This window comes from Zootoca vivipara, chromosome 5 (assembly GCF_963506605.1).
Source record: "Zootoca vivipara chromosome 5, rZooViv1.1, whole genome shotgun sequence".
Taxonomy (NCBI): Eukaryota; Metazoa; Chordata; class Lepidosauria; order Squamata; family Lacertidae; genus Zootoca; species Zootoca vivipara.
Window position 1 is genome coordinate 53,884,279 of NC_083280.1, and position 16,694 is coordinate 53,900,972.

Genomic DNA, 16,694 nt, shown 5'->3' on the forward strand with positions numbered 1-16,694 from the left:
TTCTACTTGTTTTCACTTCTTAATCAAATTGATTAGTAAGGAGATTTGTCAGGCTTCGTGGGTCTCATTCTAACTTTCTGCAATATATATAATTCTGTAATATAAATGTAGAAACCTAGTGTGGAAGGGGGAAATGCATAAAACGACATATTCATCAGACCATAGGAAGAGCCTACTTGTTCAGGCCAGTGGTCAGAGGTGCCATCTTCGGAAGAACATTGAGGGGGGGGGCACACAATGTCCTGACGTCGCTCTGTTCTCGGCTCTGCATTTGGCCTGAACAATGCAGGGCCCCCTGGAGCTGGAGCCTTTGCCAGTGGCCCATCTACTCCATCATTCTGTTGTCACAGGGACCGATCTGATGCCTATAGGAAGCTTACATGTAGGACCTGAGCATAAGAGCATGGTCCCCTCTTGCAATTTCTAGCACCTGGCTTCCAGAAGTGTGCTGCCTCTGATTACGGAGGCAGAGCATAGCCATCAAGGCTTGTAGCCATTGCTAGCTTTTACCTCCATTAATTTGCCTAAACATATTTTAAAGCCATTCAATTTGGTGGCCATTATTAAATATTGTAGGAGGGAGTGTGAAAAACTTCCTTTTATTCGCCCTAAATCCTCCCAACAATAAGCTTCACTGGAATTTCATGAGTTCTAGGGTTATGAGAGAGGGAGGAAATATATATTCACTTTCTCCATGCCGTATAAATTTCTATCATCTCACATTTTCTCCAAACCAAAAATGTCCTAAATGCTGCAACCTTTCCTCCTAGGGGAGTTGCTCCATCCATTTGTACTTCCTTCCTTTCTTTTTAACTTTGTAGAAATCTGAAGTGGATTTTTGGATTATCCCAGTCATCCAGGGATTTGTTCAGATTGAAGAGCTTGTAGTTAATTATAATGAAGCATCCGATGAAGAGAAAAGCAGTCCTGAGACACCACCTCAAGAGCCAGTCTGCGTGGATGATATTCACCCATGTTTTCTTGTGGCCCTTATCTCACGCCGAAGTCGCCACAGAGCTGGTAAGTTGCTATGATACCTTTCAGGGACTGTTTAATAATAGAAAAAACATCGATTGTATCAAGAACTTGAAAGAGTGGCACAATATTTTCCCCAAAAAACTTTGTTGAGCTGATACTCTGGGTACAGCCTTCCCCCAACCCCCAGATGGCTGTACCCAGAAAACAGTCTTGCTCTCTCTCATTCCTTTCACATTGGAGAGAGAAGTGGTGCTAGTAATCTTTATTTTGATGGGATTATAAGTTACGCATTTTTCACAGATTTGCTTTCCAATTACATTGATCCTGAATTCCGTTGACCATGGATTCCTGTCTGATTTGGGATAATGATTTAGAAATTATGCTTCTCAAGCTACAGTACTTGCATTCTTCTGTGCTAGTTTTTGTGTGAAGGGGAAAGAAAGACTTGGATCATAAGGCAACTGCAAGGACATTCATGGGAGGAAAACTTTCCTTTCTCCTCCACACTATCCTGTGCTACCCACAAAGCCTTTTTTGGGGGGAGCACAGGGGCTGCTGGGGAGAGGAGGGTATTGGAAACTTTCCTTATGTGAACATCCTTAATAACTTAACAAAGCTATTGGCTTGGATCCTAAAGTTATCAACAATTATTTAATATGCAGAAGCATACACATTTCTAATTGAATTCTCTTACTGATGACCTGTGTGGCTGGCAAGAATAACTTTTCTAACCGCTTTGCAGGGCTTGCCATCGCCATATAAATCAGAAATGGTAATAAACACTGAGGGTGGAATTCAATGTTATACACTTCCAGTTGTTCCATCTGTGCAAACATAGCAGCTTGCCAGATAGAACAACCCCCCTTCTCCCCCACTGCATGCTATTCTGGGGGGTTCCCTCCCATGAGCCAATTTCAAGGTATGAGGGGGGGGGGAGGAGATGGGGGGGGGAAGCTCCATTGTTCAGGTAGAAGTCCTTGCACATGACTTCTGCTGATGGGGTTTGCTAGGCGAATTCCACCCTTAATATTTGCCACATCCCTACCTCCCCCCCAACCCCCCCCCAGGAATTAGTTTTCTTAGCCCGTGTATTCCTTGTGAGGAAAATAAGCTGTTTTTAAAATAAAAACTGGTTGATTATAAATGAACTACATAAGATTCACTGTAGTCTTCTGAATTTACAAATTGATTTCTTTCATTTCAGCCATCTAATTCCCCCCCACCCCCAAATATCTGCTCGTAGGACTAATCTACTGATACCAGTTTGACTTTTGATTTGACATTTTTTTGATCCCTTTATACTTTTGCTACTATGAAGTAGCAAATAGGATTGCTATGTCCTTCCTGAGAATTATTTGTTTTTTTTTAAAGGAATGCGTTACAAACGGAGAGGCGTTGATAAAAATGGGAATGTGGCAAATTATGTGGAGACAGAACAATTGATTCACGTCCATAACCACACCCTCTCTTTCGTTCAGACAAGAGGCTCAGTGCCTGTGTTCTGGAGTCAGGTTGGTTACAGATACAATCCCCGGCCGCGACTGGACAAATGTAAGTGTTGGTACCTTATGAGTGATTTATGCTCTTACTACAGCATTTGATAGACTTAAATATTTATAGCTATGTTTCAGGTCATGGTAAAGGTCCCTGTAGATTTACCTGGAGTATTGGCATTGCTGTTATCTCCATACCCCAGGATATAGCCAGCTGCTACTCCGCATTATTTGACACTCAGCTGGCAGAGGGACAGTTCCCAAAGGGACAAGTGCCACTTGGGTGTGTTGTGTGAACACTGCAAACCAAACTACACAGATGAAACTTTTTAAAGTTCTTAAGGGTGGCAGGGGAACAGTGATGTTCCAGGTACACATAAAGAAGGGTATTAATTGAATAACTTAAACCTACAACCCTTGGTTTGACATCCTTCTATGGAAGCAACCACCCTGCAAACTAAATTTCTGGTGGCATCTTGAAGCTTGCACAGATCACTTTATATGGAATCAGATCAAAAGCCTGAAAGTCTTGAATGTGGCTGTTAAGTTAGATCGTCTGAGAGCATGCTACTTGTAAATCCATAATCAAGTCAAGAATGCCAGAGATTGAACCTGAGTTGTACTCTGCTGCAGAATGTTGCTTTACCACCCCTTCCCCATAAAGCACAGCTTTTCAAGCAAAGTAGAGATGAAATCACATTCTTGCATTCACTTGACATTTGAGGATGATAATACTTAAAATAGTGCCAAGTTTCAGGTTAAGTATTTCCAAATGTATTAGAAAGGTACATCTCCCCAGGGTTTTCTTTTTAGTGAATTAGATGCACCTGTTCATTTAATCTGGAAGTGAAGATGGTTGGGATAATAGCTAGCTGTAGCATTAGATGAGATATCAGGCTGAAGTTCTGTTCTGGAGTGGTACTGAACTGGAAGAAAGAGTTTCTATAGAAAATTGTTCTGAAATTCCTTTAATCTCCAGAATTGCCCATATCCGTCTTTTAGTGGTAATTTTCTCTTTCCTATGAATTGCTTTCCACAGACTCACGCAATTCCAACGTTGCCCTGTTTGAATACTTTAAATGTGCCAATTTCATCCCCCAAGCTTCCTTAACAATGCATTTTTATTGCAGGTGAAAAAGAAACTGTTCCATATTTCCGTGCACATTTTGAAGAACAGTTGAAAATTTATACGAAACAGGTGGGTTTCCAAATTATTACAAGATCATATATTTTAAGTTTGGAACTATTGTAATGGTGACATATACCTTTTAACTTCTAAAGAATAGAACTAAATGGTTGCATTTCATATTGAAAGCTGTTCCTGTTGACCAAAATACTAATACTAATAATACTACTATTACTACTACTACTACTAATAAAATTATTTATACCCCACCCATCTGGCTGGGTTTCCCCAGTCACTCTGGGCGGCTTCCAACAAAATATTAAAATACAGTAGTCCGTCAAACATTAAAAGCTTCCCTAAACAGGGTTGCCTTCAGATGTCTTCTAAAAGTCTGGTAGCTGTTGTTCTCTTTGACATCTGGGGGGAGGGTGTTCCACAGGGTGGGTGCCACTACCGAGAAGGCCCTCTGCCTGGTTCCCTGTAACTTGGCTTCTCGCAGTTCCAACCATATAAGGTGACATGCTTAGGACCAAACAGCAGTTGTATGCCAGAGAGCATCCCAACTATCGTTGCTGCCTTGGCATTTGTGTATGCAAACTCTTTTTATCCTAATCCTGAATGTTGGAGAGCTAGGAGAAAAGCAACTTTTCAACCATAATTAGCCCATAATGTTGGATTATATGTAATTAATTGATGGCACTCTAAAAGGACACAGTTTCTGAGGGAGCTTCTAGCACTTTTGGAGAAAGCACACAGCAGTCACCTATAACTTCTCCTAGACTAGACATGTTTGCCCCTTGTACATACTTGTTAGATTTCATTTGTCTTATTATGTACTTGTTTGTATTTTTATTTTGATCACTTTTAACAGATTATCATTAACTTGGTGGACCAAGCTGGACGAGAAAAAATTATTGGTGATGCCTATCTTAAACAAGTTTTAATGTACAACAATCCAAGTCTTACATACGTTTCATTTGACTTTCATGAACACTGGTAAGTCTGTCAAAACGTCTTATAGCAATTTAATACAAAAATGCTAAATCATAACATTCCATTCCATGTTTCTTGTAAGCTGGTATAGTATGGCAGGTGTTTTCCAGAGCTTAAGTTGTGCCTCTGTGAATGATTTCAACATCTTTGTAAACTCATTTTGAAATATTGTCTTTATAAAAATGTTTGGGTGAGTATATTCTTGTATGTGTTCATACAAATTGATGTCAGAGAGTGAGTCAGAATTTTGGGCATGTTCATAGCTATTCAAGTTGATTTGTCTGTGACAGATATTATAAAATGCTTTTTAAAAATCTGCATAAGGATTATTTTTTCCCAGATTTTGTTTGATATAAAATATACAGTACTGCATTTCTCTAAGAGTAAAAATTCAGTGAAACTTTTAATCTTACGCTTCAAACAATGACCTGCACAAGTCCTTATCTGCGTCCCCCGTGGTGGTATTAAATTATGTGCTATTTTAATACACCTATGTAGAATTGTACTGACCATTATTATATAAGCATCTCTCCAATGCTCTCTTCTTGTGTTGAAAAAAAGAAAAAGAAATCAGTAAATTGTATTTTCTTTGTACCTTTTAGCCGTGGAATGAAGTTTGAAAATGTTCAAACACTGACAGATGCCATTTCGGACATAATCACTGATGTGAAGTGGTGCTGGTTAGTATTAGCATGTTAATTTCACTCTGAAACAGAAAATAAATTTACATAAATGATTGCATGCCACTTCCACCCTTGTAATGGTACATACGCTGCTTGATAGGGTAGCTTCTTCTGACCTGTGGTTTATAACTGGTCCAAGATGAGCTTGTATATCCCCGAAGTACTCAGTGTACACTTTGGGAGTTCTTCTGGGCTGGCTGCTAACTGGGAATGCTCATTTAGTAGAAGTGGCCAGGGTGCTTTTTACCATCTTAAGTTCACAACTGGTGTACAAGTCTATTTGGGAGGACAAGCCTTTTCTCGGTTATCATTGCACCTAGTGATGCCCAGGCTGGACTATGGTAATGTATTCCATTTGGGCTTCATTTAAATACAGTTTGGAAATCTGGCTGCCCAAGTAATGATGGGGTCAGGTGATCAGATCAAATGGAACCTATATTTTAGCAGTTGCTGGTGCATTTCTGTCCCAGTTGAAAGTGCAGGTCCTAATAACCCTTGAATGGTGTGGAACTAAGTTGCCCACACTTTTCAGCAGCTGAAGCCGTATTTGTGTCTCTGCCAGGAGAAAAATTAAGCTTGAAGGCATATAGAACAGATATTTTCTCAGTGGTGACCTACATTTGTGGAACATACTGCCAATTAGAGAATGTCAAGACTCCATTGCTGCAGGCCTTTAGAAGAGTACTGACTTCTTTTTTGTTCTTTGTCACATTTTCTTAAATGGGTTTTATTGGGCTGCTGAATTAAATAGTTCTTAACCATAATTACTGAGGCATAATTACTGAGCTTGGTTTCATCAGTGGTTATTTTAGTTACTGTTTGGATGTTTTTGTTACTTACCAAAATAAAAACTTAGTTGGTCTTTAAGGTGCTACTGAAGGAATTTTTTAATTTTGTTTCGACTCAGACCAACACGGCTACCTACCTGTAATTTGTCACTCATGTTATATATTTTATGGGAAGTTTCCTTAGAAGGCTTTTGACTCTTAAAGGCAGCATATAATAGTGTTAATAAAATTAATTAGGAGAGGTTTGGACAGCTCAGGTTAATAAAACGATGGCATCTCATCAGTGATAATACAGTTACCTCACATAGAATGGGTAATGTTTAGGTGCCCTTTTTAAAGGACAAGAGATTAGTTTCTTGGGACTAATGTTCTTTGTTTCCCCTGTGACAGGGGTGGGGAAGCTTTTTTGGCTCTATGGTCCATATCCTTAACGGGATTTCTGTTTTAAGACCGCAAACACCGCTTTTTGCAAGCATCGTGGCAATCAAGAGAAACCCTGCTTCTTGCAGATCCACTAAAAGGGAGTTTCTCCAGTGAGCAGTGATATGTCCTGCAGTGCGCCTGTAAAAAGTGCAGCGATAGGTACCTGTAAAATTCTGGGTGTAGTTTCTCCTCTCCCCTATTCTTCTTCTCATCTCAAGCCACCCTGTCCAGACCATGAGACAACCTTCCTCAGGAAATAGGGGAGAAGGGGAAAGAAAGCATGCTGTTTGCAAAGGCCTCTGTAACTATGAGAAGAGGAGGAGGAGAGGGGCTAAGGCTGAACTAGTCCCCGCAAGCTGGACAAGGGAGAATTCACAAGAGAACTGAAGGAGCCAGGTGCAAGACCAGCAGAATGGAAGTGGGGAGGGAGTTTCAGACAGCCCTTGCCTCACTTGTTTGAACTGAGGAGGATTTCACCCCTGCTCATCAGTTGATGAGCAGGGATTAAATCCCACTACTTTGGCTGTGCAGGCACTCAGACAATGCAGAATTTAATCCTGCCATCCCACCCATCATCTGGATGGGTGGGGGTGGTTTAGGGAAAATGAAATTGTGGGCCAGATTGGACCCCCTGTAGATGAGCATTATGGATTAATCACTTCCAGTAAGACTATATATATTTTCTATACCAAGGGATGTAGTATCTTTTCACTTTAAGCTTTCTAATATTTTTCCCCCTTCACTTTTTGGAAGGGTGGACCAAGCTGGAATGATTTGTAAGCAGGAAGGGATTTTCCGAGTTAACTGTATGGATTGCCTGGATCGAACCAACGTTGTCCAAGCTGCCGTGGCCCGTATAGTTATGGAACAGCAGGTATTGCAACTTCAGTTTTCGAAAACCTTTATTAATGAGAACTATGTGAAATATAGTCAATTAGACCAGTATGGAATGTGTGCATAGTCTATTCAGATTTAAATTGCTTCGGAATAGTTCTCCTAATGTGAAGCATGATCTTAGTGGAGAACAGTAGTTATTACCCTTGCACAAGTAATATATGCAAATTCAAATTTTTGTCCGGTGTTTGGAGAACAAGGTTTCAGTGGTTAACAGACGAATGGAATAAACTTGCTTTCTGTAGCCTCAGAAGAAAGATAACAGCCCTACACTCCTAGAGTAAAAAAAGACGAAAGAATGGCACTTAGTAATAATAATAAAATTAAATTCCAGTTGAAGAAGTTGGGTGTGATGCCACCAGAACAACCACTGCCAATGAAATGCAATCGGATCTACCAGATTATATGGGCTAACAATGGTGATGCCATAAGCAGACAATATGCTGGAACAGCAGCTTTAAAGGTAAAAACATTTCACTTCAAGTAAAAATAACTCGGTAATCCTTTTCAGTTTTGTTAATTGAACTTATAACAGGAATAGTTTACAAGGTTTATACAGGAGCTTATTGTTTTGGTTTAACACACCACATCTCTCTTAATGTACAGGACTTCTGCTGACTGGGCTGGTTAGGTGAATCCCACCCATAGATTTCACTGTTCTACAGTTAATACTGTCAATCAGGCGTTCTCAGACTTTCTACTGATGTGGCCAGCTAGAGACGGCTATAAATTACTGAGGCCCAGTGGTAAAAAAAAACTGCAGCCTGTCACAAATAGTAGCAGATTGAGGCAGAGTTTGGAATTAATCAGATGGAAGTTATAGGCATTTTCTAGTGATCTAATTGATCTTTGAAATTGCGAAATTCTTTATTACAGCATTTTCTTTGTAGGAAAAAATTCCATAGCTCAGCTTTCCTCCAGTTAATTACAGACATTTGCTCTCGAGGTATCATGAGTCAGCCTTCCAGTGTAAGCCAGAATTTGTTGATCCAGAGGGGTCTAAGTAGAAAAGGTATTTCCCCCTTCCCACCCACACAGGCCTCTAAACATATTTTTACTGGTCTCCGGTGATTTCTTCTGCTATCCTCCCTTCACATTTAGTTTGCTTGCTATTCCCCACCCACCCAGCTGCCTGTCTCATTCAACCCTGCTCCCTGGTCTTTTTAGGTTCTCTCTTCTCCTATAAGAGCTTTCCTCCATTATTCTCTTTTCAGTTTCTTTAACAATAATGATGATTGTGATAATAAATCATTAACCTTTTATCTTAAAAGTTTTCTGCAACACCTCTTCTGGCTTTCCCCCTCCCTCAGAAACCTTCCATTCCTCTTCCCCCATCTCCCTTGACCTTCTGTGTCTCCCAATCACTGTTACTCAGCATGCAAAGAGTTGCTGATGTTGGCATTGATTCAACCAAAAGGCTGTGGGACAGCTAGTGGGGTGGGGTAGGCAAGTAAGGAGGGACTGTGCAGACTGAGGCACTGAGGCCCACCTGAAAGCAATTCCTGGCCCACTTTTTGAGAAACCCCAATACAGATCTTGTGTTTAGAATCTGCAGGTGTGTTTTATAGAAAAGGGACATATTTCAAATGGTGACTGTTAAATATGTGTGATTTAAACGTACAGGAGTACATTTTTAAAAAATGAGATGTAACTCTCTGCTTCTGAAAGATGTGTTTCTTAAAGCAGTTGAAAGTTAGTTACTTAAGATGTCTCTCATGTTAATAACCAATGCACTGAGTATTCAAAGATGTGTTTTGTGCAATAGGGTGACTTCACAAGAACTGGCGAAAGGAAGCTGGCAGGAGTTATGAAAGATGGTGTTAACTCTGCCAATAGATACTACTTAAACCGCTTCAGGGATGCTTATAGGCAGGCAGTCATTGGTAAGATAGTTTCAGTCAATTTCTGTACTGAATAATTGTCTACTATGTATCTGTTGAATTTTCTTTTCATGTTGGCTTCTCGGAAATGTTAAAGGTGTTTGGGTCTGTGTTTTTCACTACCGGTACTAAGTAGGTCAAAATCTTGTTTTGTGTGCTTTTAAAAAGTATGAACGAGACTGACTCATTTTAGCTGAGTTTTCTAGAAGTTTTGGCAATAAAACTCTCTCCACTTGTAATCAGTGAATTGTTTTTTAATACTTCAGTCTTGAATCATGGTGGAAAAGGCAGGGAAGACTCATAGTGAAATCCACTTGTCTCCTTTGTCGATAATGAAGGCATGCCCCTTGTAACATGAGCATTCCTTAGGTATTGGTTAAGAATTAGGTCTTGGTTAAGAATTTCAAATTACCCAAATCCCAAGATTCAGAGGTACAGTATAACTTAACCAAAGCAGTCCAATTAGTAACATACCGACAGGTTTATTCCTGTTATGCATTGATACTGTTATACATTCCTTATGCATTCAGTGATTTTTGTTTGTTTTGTGTGTGTGTCTAGATTTAATGCAGGGCATTCCTGTGACAGAGGATCTTTATTCCATATTCACAAAAGAGAAAGAACATGAAGCGCTGCATAAGGAGAACTTGAGAAGTCATCAGGAACTGATTAGCCAGTTATTGCAAAGTTACATGAAGTTACTATTACCAGATGATGAAAAATTCCATGGTGGTTGGGCACTTATTGACTGTGACCCAAGGTATGCAGAATGTTCTATGGTTATATAGGTCTTAAAGTACCATGCCATCTTTCACAGTGACCAAATGTGTAATGAGGTGGTAGAGGAATACAGTGGGAATTGGGGAAGAGGTGAGTCTTAATTGTTTTTTTAAGTAATTAGAGGCCATGTTTTCTGATTATGCTCAACCTCTGGCACATGCCCTCCTAACAACAACAACAACAATAATTTATTATTAATATGCCACCCATCTGACTGGTTTACCCCAGCCACCCTGGGTCACATCCAACAAATTAAAACACAGTAAAACATCAAAAAAAAAACTTCCTTATACAGGCCTGCCTTCAAATGTCTTCTAAAAGTCAGAATGTTGTTTATTTCCTCCGCAAGGTAGGTGTAGAAGGCCCTCTACCTGTTTCCCTGTAATCTCACTTCTTACATTGAGAGAGATTCTGCTTCTGTCATTATTCTGTATGTTTTGTTTTAAATTGGTTTGCTGCATTTGTTGTTGTATTTTCTGACTTGGAGCTGCCCTGGGAACTTGTTTTGAAGGTGAGGAAAAAATCACTATAATAAATGCTACCAGGGTAATATCTAAAACTGGCCATGTGGGTGGTTGGAGCATTCAGGATGTTACCACACCAGTGCTACAACTCCCTGAGGGCGTTAGTATGGTATTTCAGAACAGTAATTTACTTTGAAATATACAGCAAAACAAAAAATTTGAAGAAGAGAAGGATTCCTAGGTTTTGTTGACAGAGTATACGAAGCAAGGCATTAGTGAACATGGTTTGTTGTTGTCATAACTAATGATTGACTCCATACCAGTTGCAGGGTGTAAAAGGCTTCAGAAAAGTGCCTGTGAAATTTTCATGTCATCCTGTGTAAAATACTCTGTTCATTTTTGTTTAGCCTTGCGGATGCTACTCATAAAGATGTGGATGTCCTCCTCCTGCTTTCTAACTCAGCATACTATGTAGCCTAGTAAGTAAGATTCTTTCTACTGTACACATCGAAAACAAAGATATCAGAACATCTTTGCTCCTTTTTTATTGCATTGTAATAGGATTCAGGTGTGAGTCAATCCAGATCTAACTCTGGGCATTGATGTCTTTTTGTCTAGTTATGATGATGAAGTAGATAAAGTAAATCAATACCAAAGGCTGAGCCTTGAAGATTTGGAAAGAATAGAAATAGGTAAGACCTCAAAGTCATTGCATTTTAGCTGTTTCTCTCCTCATTTCCTGCCTAGACTTAAGGTATTTGTCACAATAATTGCAAACACATGAATGAATAACAGTCTTTTCTATATATTGAATATCCAGGATTTGCTACATTTATATGCCCCCACATGTTGTCAACAATAGCAATGCAAGAGGCACGATACAAAAGGCAAAACAAGCAAATCCATTGTGCCAACTATGTCCTTATATGTAATGCATTTACATAATAGAACAGCAGAAGAACATCCTAGGAGGGCAGTGGATCTCAGCTAAGTCAGCAGAGGGTGGTCTCACTGTTACACTTCTCCCAGTGATGTAATAAAGTAGAATGGCTGCTTGGGGAAAGAGCTGAAAGGTTCGGAGGTGTTATTTAGAAAGTTATGTTCTTTTATTTCTAAAAATATCCATGCTTTTTTATAAAGGTCCTGAACCAACTCTCTTTGGGAAGCCCAAGTTCTCGTGCATGAGGCTCCATTATAAATACAAAGACACAAGTGGATATTTCCATACCCTTAGAGCGGTGATGCGCAACCCTGAAGAGGATGGAAAAGGTAACACGCTTCTACAAAGTTTTTAGAAGAGCGCTAAACCACTTTTCCCAAGTCTGAGCACTGTATATAGAAAGTAGAACTTGATTATAAGAATTGAACTAAACAATTGAGGTGAATTAAACAATAGAGGTTCACTGAGAACAAGAAGGAAATGAAATTGCTATGTTTCAAGAACTTGAGCAGAAAAACTCAACACTCCACATTTCAGAGCCTGGTTTTTTAGTCAATCAACTGAATTAATCAACATGAATTATAGATGCCAACTCCTTTAAGGCCCAAACCATGGCTTTCTCCTAGCTTGGCTGCCTTCAATATCTGGAAAAAGAGGATAGACTGCAGGGTGGAAGAGAAGCTCTTCCCTTGCCTATATGTCACTCTCCTTTGGCTCTTTCAGTGACACCCACTCCACCTGCTTTGTATGTGAATGATGCAGACCTCCATTTAAAGATGCATTTAAGAGGGGGTAATACTTTATCCAATCAACAACTAGGAATAGTCCTCATTCTTTGATGCTTGTGTTCAGCTGTATGGCTGCATTCATGTGCCAGTTGCAGAATGATGGGTGTCTCTCATTTCATATTGCTTTATGCTAAATGGCTCCCTTGTCAGGTTAAAAGGGAGACCAATAGAAAAGCTTCACACTCAATTTTCACAAAACAAAAGTAGTAAGAGAGAATATGCTCTATTCATGGATATAATGGGCAAATAACGTGCATTTCAGATACTCTTCAGTGCATTGCGGAGATGCTACGAATCACAAAACAAGCCACGGGGTTAGATGTAGCCATTATTGAGAAGAAACTGGAGAGGTGAGTTAATACTCTTCCCTTCTAGGAGTTATTGGAGTCCCAAATCACTTGAATCATAATACTTGTACTGGTTTCTTGAAGCAGCTGTCTACTGACAATTAGTAACTTAAGAGCTTATCTGCACATGCATACAAGTATTACAGTACCCATCTACAGGTTTTTGATACTCTGCGCCTTGGGAGAGGGGTGTGTCAGAGTTTTTATATATATATAAAAAAACATGTGCTGCATGAGGTTGGGGGAGCAAGTCCACAAGGAGTGTTCTCTCTTCAAGGGGCTTTGGGTGCAGGGAAGATGACTGTCAATGCCTAGCTATCTAGGAGAAAAGTATGCAGAAGCTAGTGCTGTATTTATGTCTCACTACCGTAAACAAAACAAAATATTTATTAGAACGTGTCTGAATATTAAGTAATATGTTGTAAGTATATCCGAATGTATGTATATCGGAGGAAGTTACTGATCTTCTTAATTCTGCAGGAAAAGCAGTAAACCCCATGAGGACATCATTGGTATTAGATCCCAAAACAGAGGCTCCCTAGCCCAAGGAAAAAACTACTTAATGAGCAAGTTCTCATCTCTTAATCAGAAAGTGAAGCAAACCAAATCCAATGTAAACATGAGCAACCTGAAAAAGTTGGGGAACTTTACGAAGCCTGAAATGAAAGTCAACTTCTTAAAGCCGAACTTGAAAGTGAATCTTTGGAAATCTGACAGTAGTCTTGAAACCATGGAAAATCCCATGGCAGATGCTAAAGCCAACGCAGAATCTGACATTGAGATCTCCTCAGATAATGATTCATTCCATTCTGATGAGTACCTTACAAATTCCAAATCTGATGATGACCAGCAGTTCATGGACTCCTTGGAGAACGTGGGACAGATAGATTATGTTCTGCCCAGTTGTGGTATCATCGCCTCTGCTCCTCGGCTAGGCGGTCGGTCCCAGTCTATAAGCAACACTGACATCAACATTAGCATTCCTGTTCCTTCAGAAATCCACGTGACACACTATGAAGACCAAACTAACAAGTCTGAATTGGAAGGCAAAGGACCCCAGGAATCTCCTGCCACAGACAATGCTGTAAAAGAGTTCACTAAGCCGATTGATGCCTACTGCCACAGATTTGTGCAGGACGCTCAAACTAAGATGACAAGTGTTTCAGAAACGGAGATGAATTCTCAAGAAGCTCAGCAAGAGATGGATCGCAGTAGCAATAATGCTTCTAAGAAAACTGAATCTTGCTTGGGAACAGCTGTTGAGGCTCCTTCCAGACCATCTAAATTCGATGTACCATTTTCAGAGTCAGGATCACAATTCTTAGCAGTACAAAACACCAATGCTAAGTCTCATAACAGCCCAGGCTCCTCATCCAGTATACTGGAAGCTGGGTCAGGGTTTCATATGATGCCTTCACCAGCAGAGAGTAATGGCAGTAGGGCAGTCTCTCCTTTTGCAAAGATTCGCAGCTCTATGGTTCAGGTGGCTAATATTACACAAGCTGGTTTGACCCAAGGAATCAGCTTTGCGGTGGCTAAAGTCCAGAAGAGCCCAGCCGAACCAGAATCTGTAAATGAAACTCAGCAAAATGAACTGAGAGAAATGTTCACGCAGTGTCAGACACGGATAATTCAGATCTAGAGAGCACACGCTTCAGATTTAAGTTGTACATATTGCTAAACAAATGGTTTGTAACGGCCCCTTGAGGGGAGGGGGCGAACCAACTGCCACTAAGTATTGGTATCAAAAAAAATGCCAGTAACTATGTTTACAGAAAGGTTTCGGAGATGTTAATTGGGTTCTGAACAGGTTTCAGAATTATCCTCAGGCAGCTGAGCTGGTGAAGGTAAAACTACTAAACAGGTAGCTCATACACCAGTGGTTGATGCGCATGTTAAGTTTACGTGATCAATTGCACAGTTATCTTTTGAGACCAGTTTCTATAGGCCTTCTGATTTATGTAGAAGGGGGGTGGTACTGAACACCTGTCAACCTTATTAATCTTGCACTGTACCAGTGAACTATTTTACTCACAGATGACATTCTATTTATTTTTCAGACTAACTTTTTTATTTATATTTTTAAAATTGTGTTCTTGTCATTCTAGTTGCATTCCTAAGAGAAGTGGTCTCTGCAGAGGAAGAACTTAAATACCTATGCCTATGGGGGGTGGTTTACTCTCCTTCCTCTCCCATCGATTCCTTGCTTCTTCCTACCTCTGTTAATTTATAACTATGGTATCTAGGAGCAATCAATAATATAGTAATGAGTAAAAGCTTGCAGGGCAGCTGCTGGAAAGGTTTTTCTTACAACAATAAATAATCTTTTAAAAAAGCTTACAGTGTGTCTGCAAGCTATTATGTGTCTTCTATACCGAAACTTGACACCCTACTCTTAGGCTGCAGCCTTTTTTCTTTTCTTTTTGAGATAAAACAAAGGTCTAACTTTTAAAAAATGCTGAATGTCAGGTATGTGCTAGTGTGTTCATATGAAGAGACCATTGCCTAAATAAGCACGAAAGCACCAAAAAGGACATAATCTAAAACATACTCATCCATAAAACCATACTGCTGATATTTAAAATCCAATTAATGCAAAGTGTTTCGAAACAGTTGTAGTTGTAATCAGTTGTGAGACCAATTCTGGCTTTGTCACAGTACTGGTGGGGAATGAGGCTGCATCTAAATGTTTCCCCGGGAATCTGATTCCAAAAACCTGGTGTGTAAGAAGTAATTTCCTATATAGCTCATTCTGTTATTTCCCGGAGGAGTCTTGTGACTGATGTTCTATAGTAGAATGTAGCAGCAGAAACATCATTGGGACTCTGCTAAGCTTCATAGCCTCACTAGTCCTCATTCTAGAGCCAGGGTCTCTGTATGTTAGTACATGTGTACTATAGCTAGACTGCATGTACTGTTCTAAGCAGTTAACGAGTGTCATAATGGTGGTATGATGTCTTTGAATATCTCTGCTATAACAGAAGTGATCATCACCTTAACCTGATTGTCCTTGTCTAATACTTTTGATACTGTTTCCATTTTGTTATTTATTTCTTATTACCGTAATGTGTATTCCTTTTTTGGAGTGTCTGTATAAATTTGTGGGTACTGTATATTTAAAATAAAATTGTATTGTTTTAACGTGGGAGACCTATATAAAATATTTTAATAAAAAATACTAATAGTATGCATTTTGGTGTATGTGTTTGAAATGCTGAGATCCTTTTTAGTTCTTGAGTTGCTGAATATATAGCCTCTCCCCATTGTTTGTCTAAAACTGACTCTGTATTCAGTATCTGCCTTTGGTTTGGTGTACACATGCTAAATCAAGGTTTATGTCGACTATAGTTAAAGTTGAAGCATTTGGCAGATGATCACATAAACTATGCCAGAGAAGACACACAGCCCCCCCCCTTCTGAACACAATGTGTTCCTAGGAAATTGCTAGATGAGCATTTGCATAATAAGCCAATGATTTCCATTGTTTCCAATGGGAACATTCCTAATCTGTGATTTGTCTGTTCCCTCCCTCCCTCCCTCCCATGGTGTCTGCCTGAAATTGCTGCAGCGAATCAGCAAGTCATCAAAAGAAAAACTGATTTGTCTGATCTCTGCTGCTCCATGATTTGTCTTATCTCCCTCTCTTCCTCCATGGTTTCTGCTGGAAATGGCTGCCAACAACCAGCAAAGTACAAAGAAGTAAGGAAATGGGCAAACTTTGGCTGTTTGGGTATCTGAATCAGCTGTTTGTGTAGCGAGGTTTGGGTATAATTGTGTTCAGATAGCTGAGATTTTGGATAAGCATTCTGATAGTGAGACCAGCATGTCATTAAAGGCAGCAATAGCTTGCATATAACAGTAAGTTATGATGAACGTTACCGTGGTTTATAAAGCTACAAACCCTGGTATACTAGTGACAAGTATAATTCAAGCTTTAACAATAGTTAAGCTGCTGGGCTGGGTTTGCACTTAATGCTATCCCATGCTTGAATTAACAATAGTTTTGTGTTATATACATGAACCAGACTTTTGTATTGATTCCTCAGACGTTGTCTGAACTGTCAGTTTATATAGTCCAGAGCCCTATTTTAGTTCTATTCAGTCAAAGATTTTAAAA

General features: G+C 39.7%; 1 protein-coding gene across 1 annotated transcript in view; it reads left to right on the forward strand.

Annotated features, from left to right (window-relative positions):
- The window catches only part of INPP5F (inositol polyphosphate-5-phosphatase F), a 37,175-nt gene extending 22,895 nt beyond the window's left edge, over positions 1-14,280 (forward strand). Inside the window, exons 7-20 of the mRNA XM_035137288.2 lie at positions 822-1,020; positions 2,350-2,529; positions 3,602-3,669; positions 4,469-4,593; positions 5,193-5,270; positions 7,238-7,358; positions 7,713-7,841; positions 9,144-9,261; positions 9,820-10,018; positions 10,910-10,981; positions 11,121-11,194; positions 11,643-11,771; positions 12,493-12,580; positions 13,058-14,280. Of these exons, the coding sequence (XP_034993179.2) occupies positions 822-1,020; positions 2,350-2,529; positions 3,602-3,669; positions 4,469-4,593; positions 5,193-5,270; positions 7,238-7,358; positions 7,713-7,841; positions 9,144-9,261; positions 9,820-10,018; positions 10,910-10,981; positions 11,121-11,194; positions 11,643-11,771; positions 12,493-12,580; positions 13,058-14,219 (2,742 nt within the window). The 3' untranslated portion in view covers positions 14,220-14,280. The remainder of the gene's footprint in view (positions 1-821; positions 1,021-2,349; positions 2,530-3,601; positions 3,670-4,468; positions 4,594-5,192; positions 5,271-7,237; positions 7,359-7,712; positions 7,842-9,143; positions 9,262-9,819; positions 10,019-10,909; positions 10,982-11,120; positions 11,195-11,642; positions 11,772-12,492; positions 12,581-13,057) is intronic.
- Positions 14,281-16,694: the final 2,414 nt, after the last annotated feature.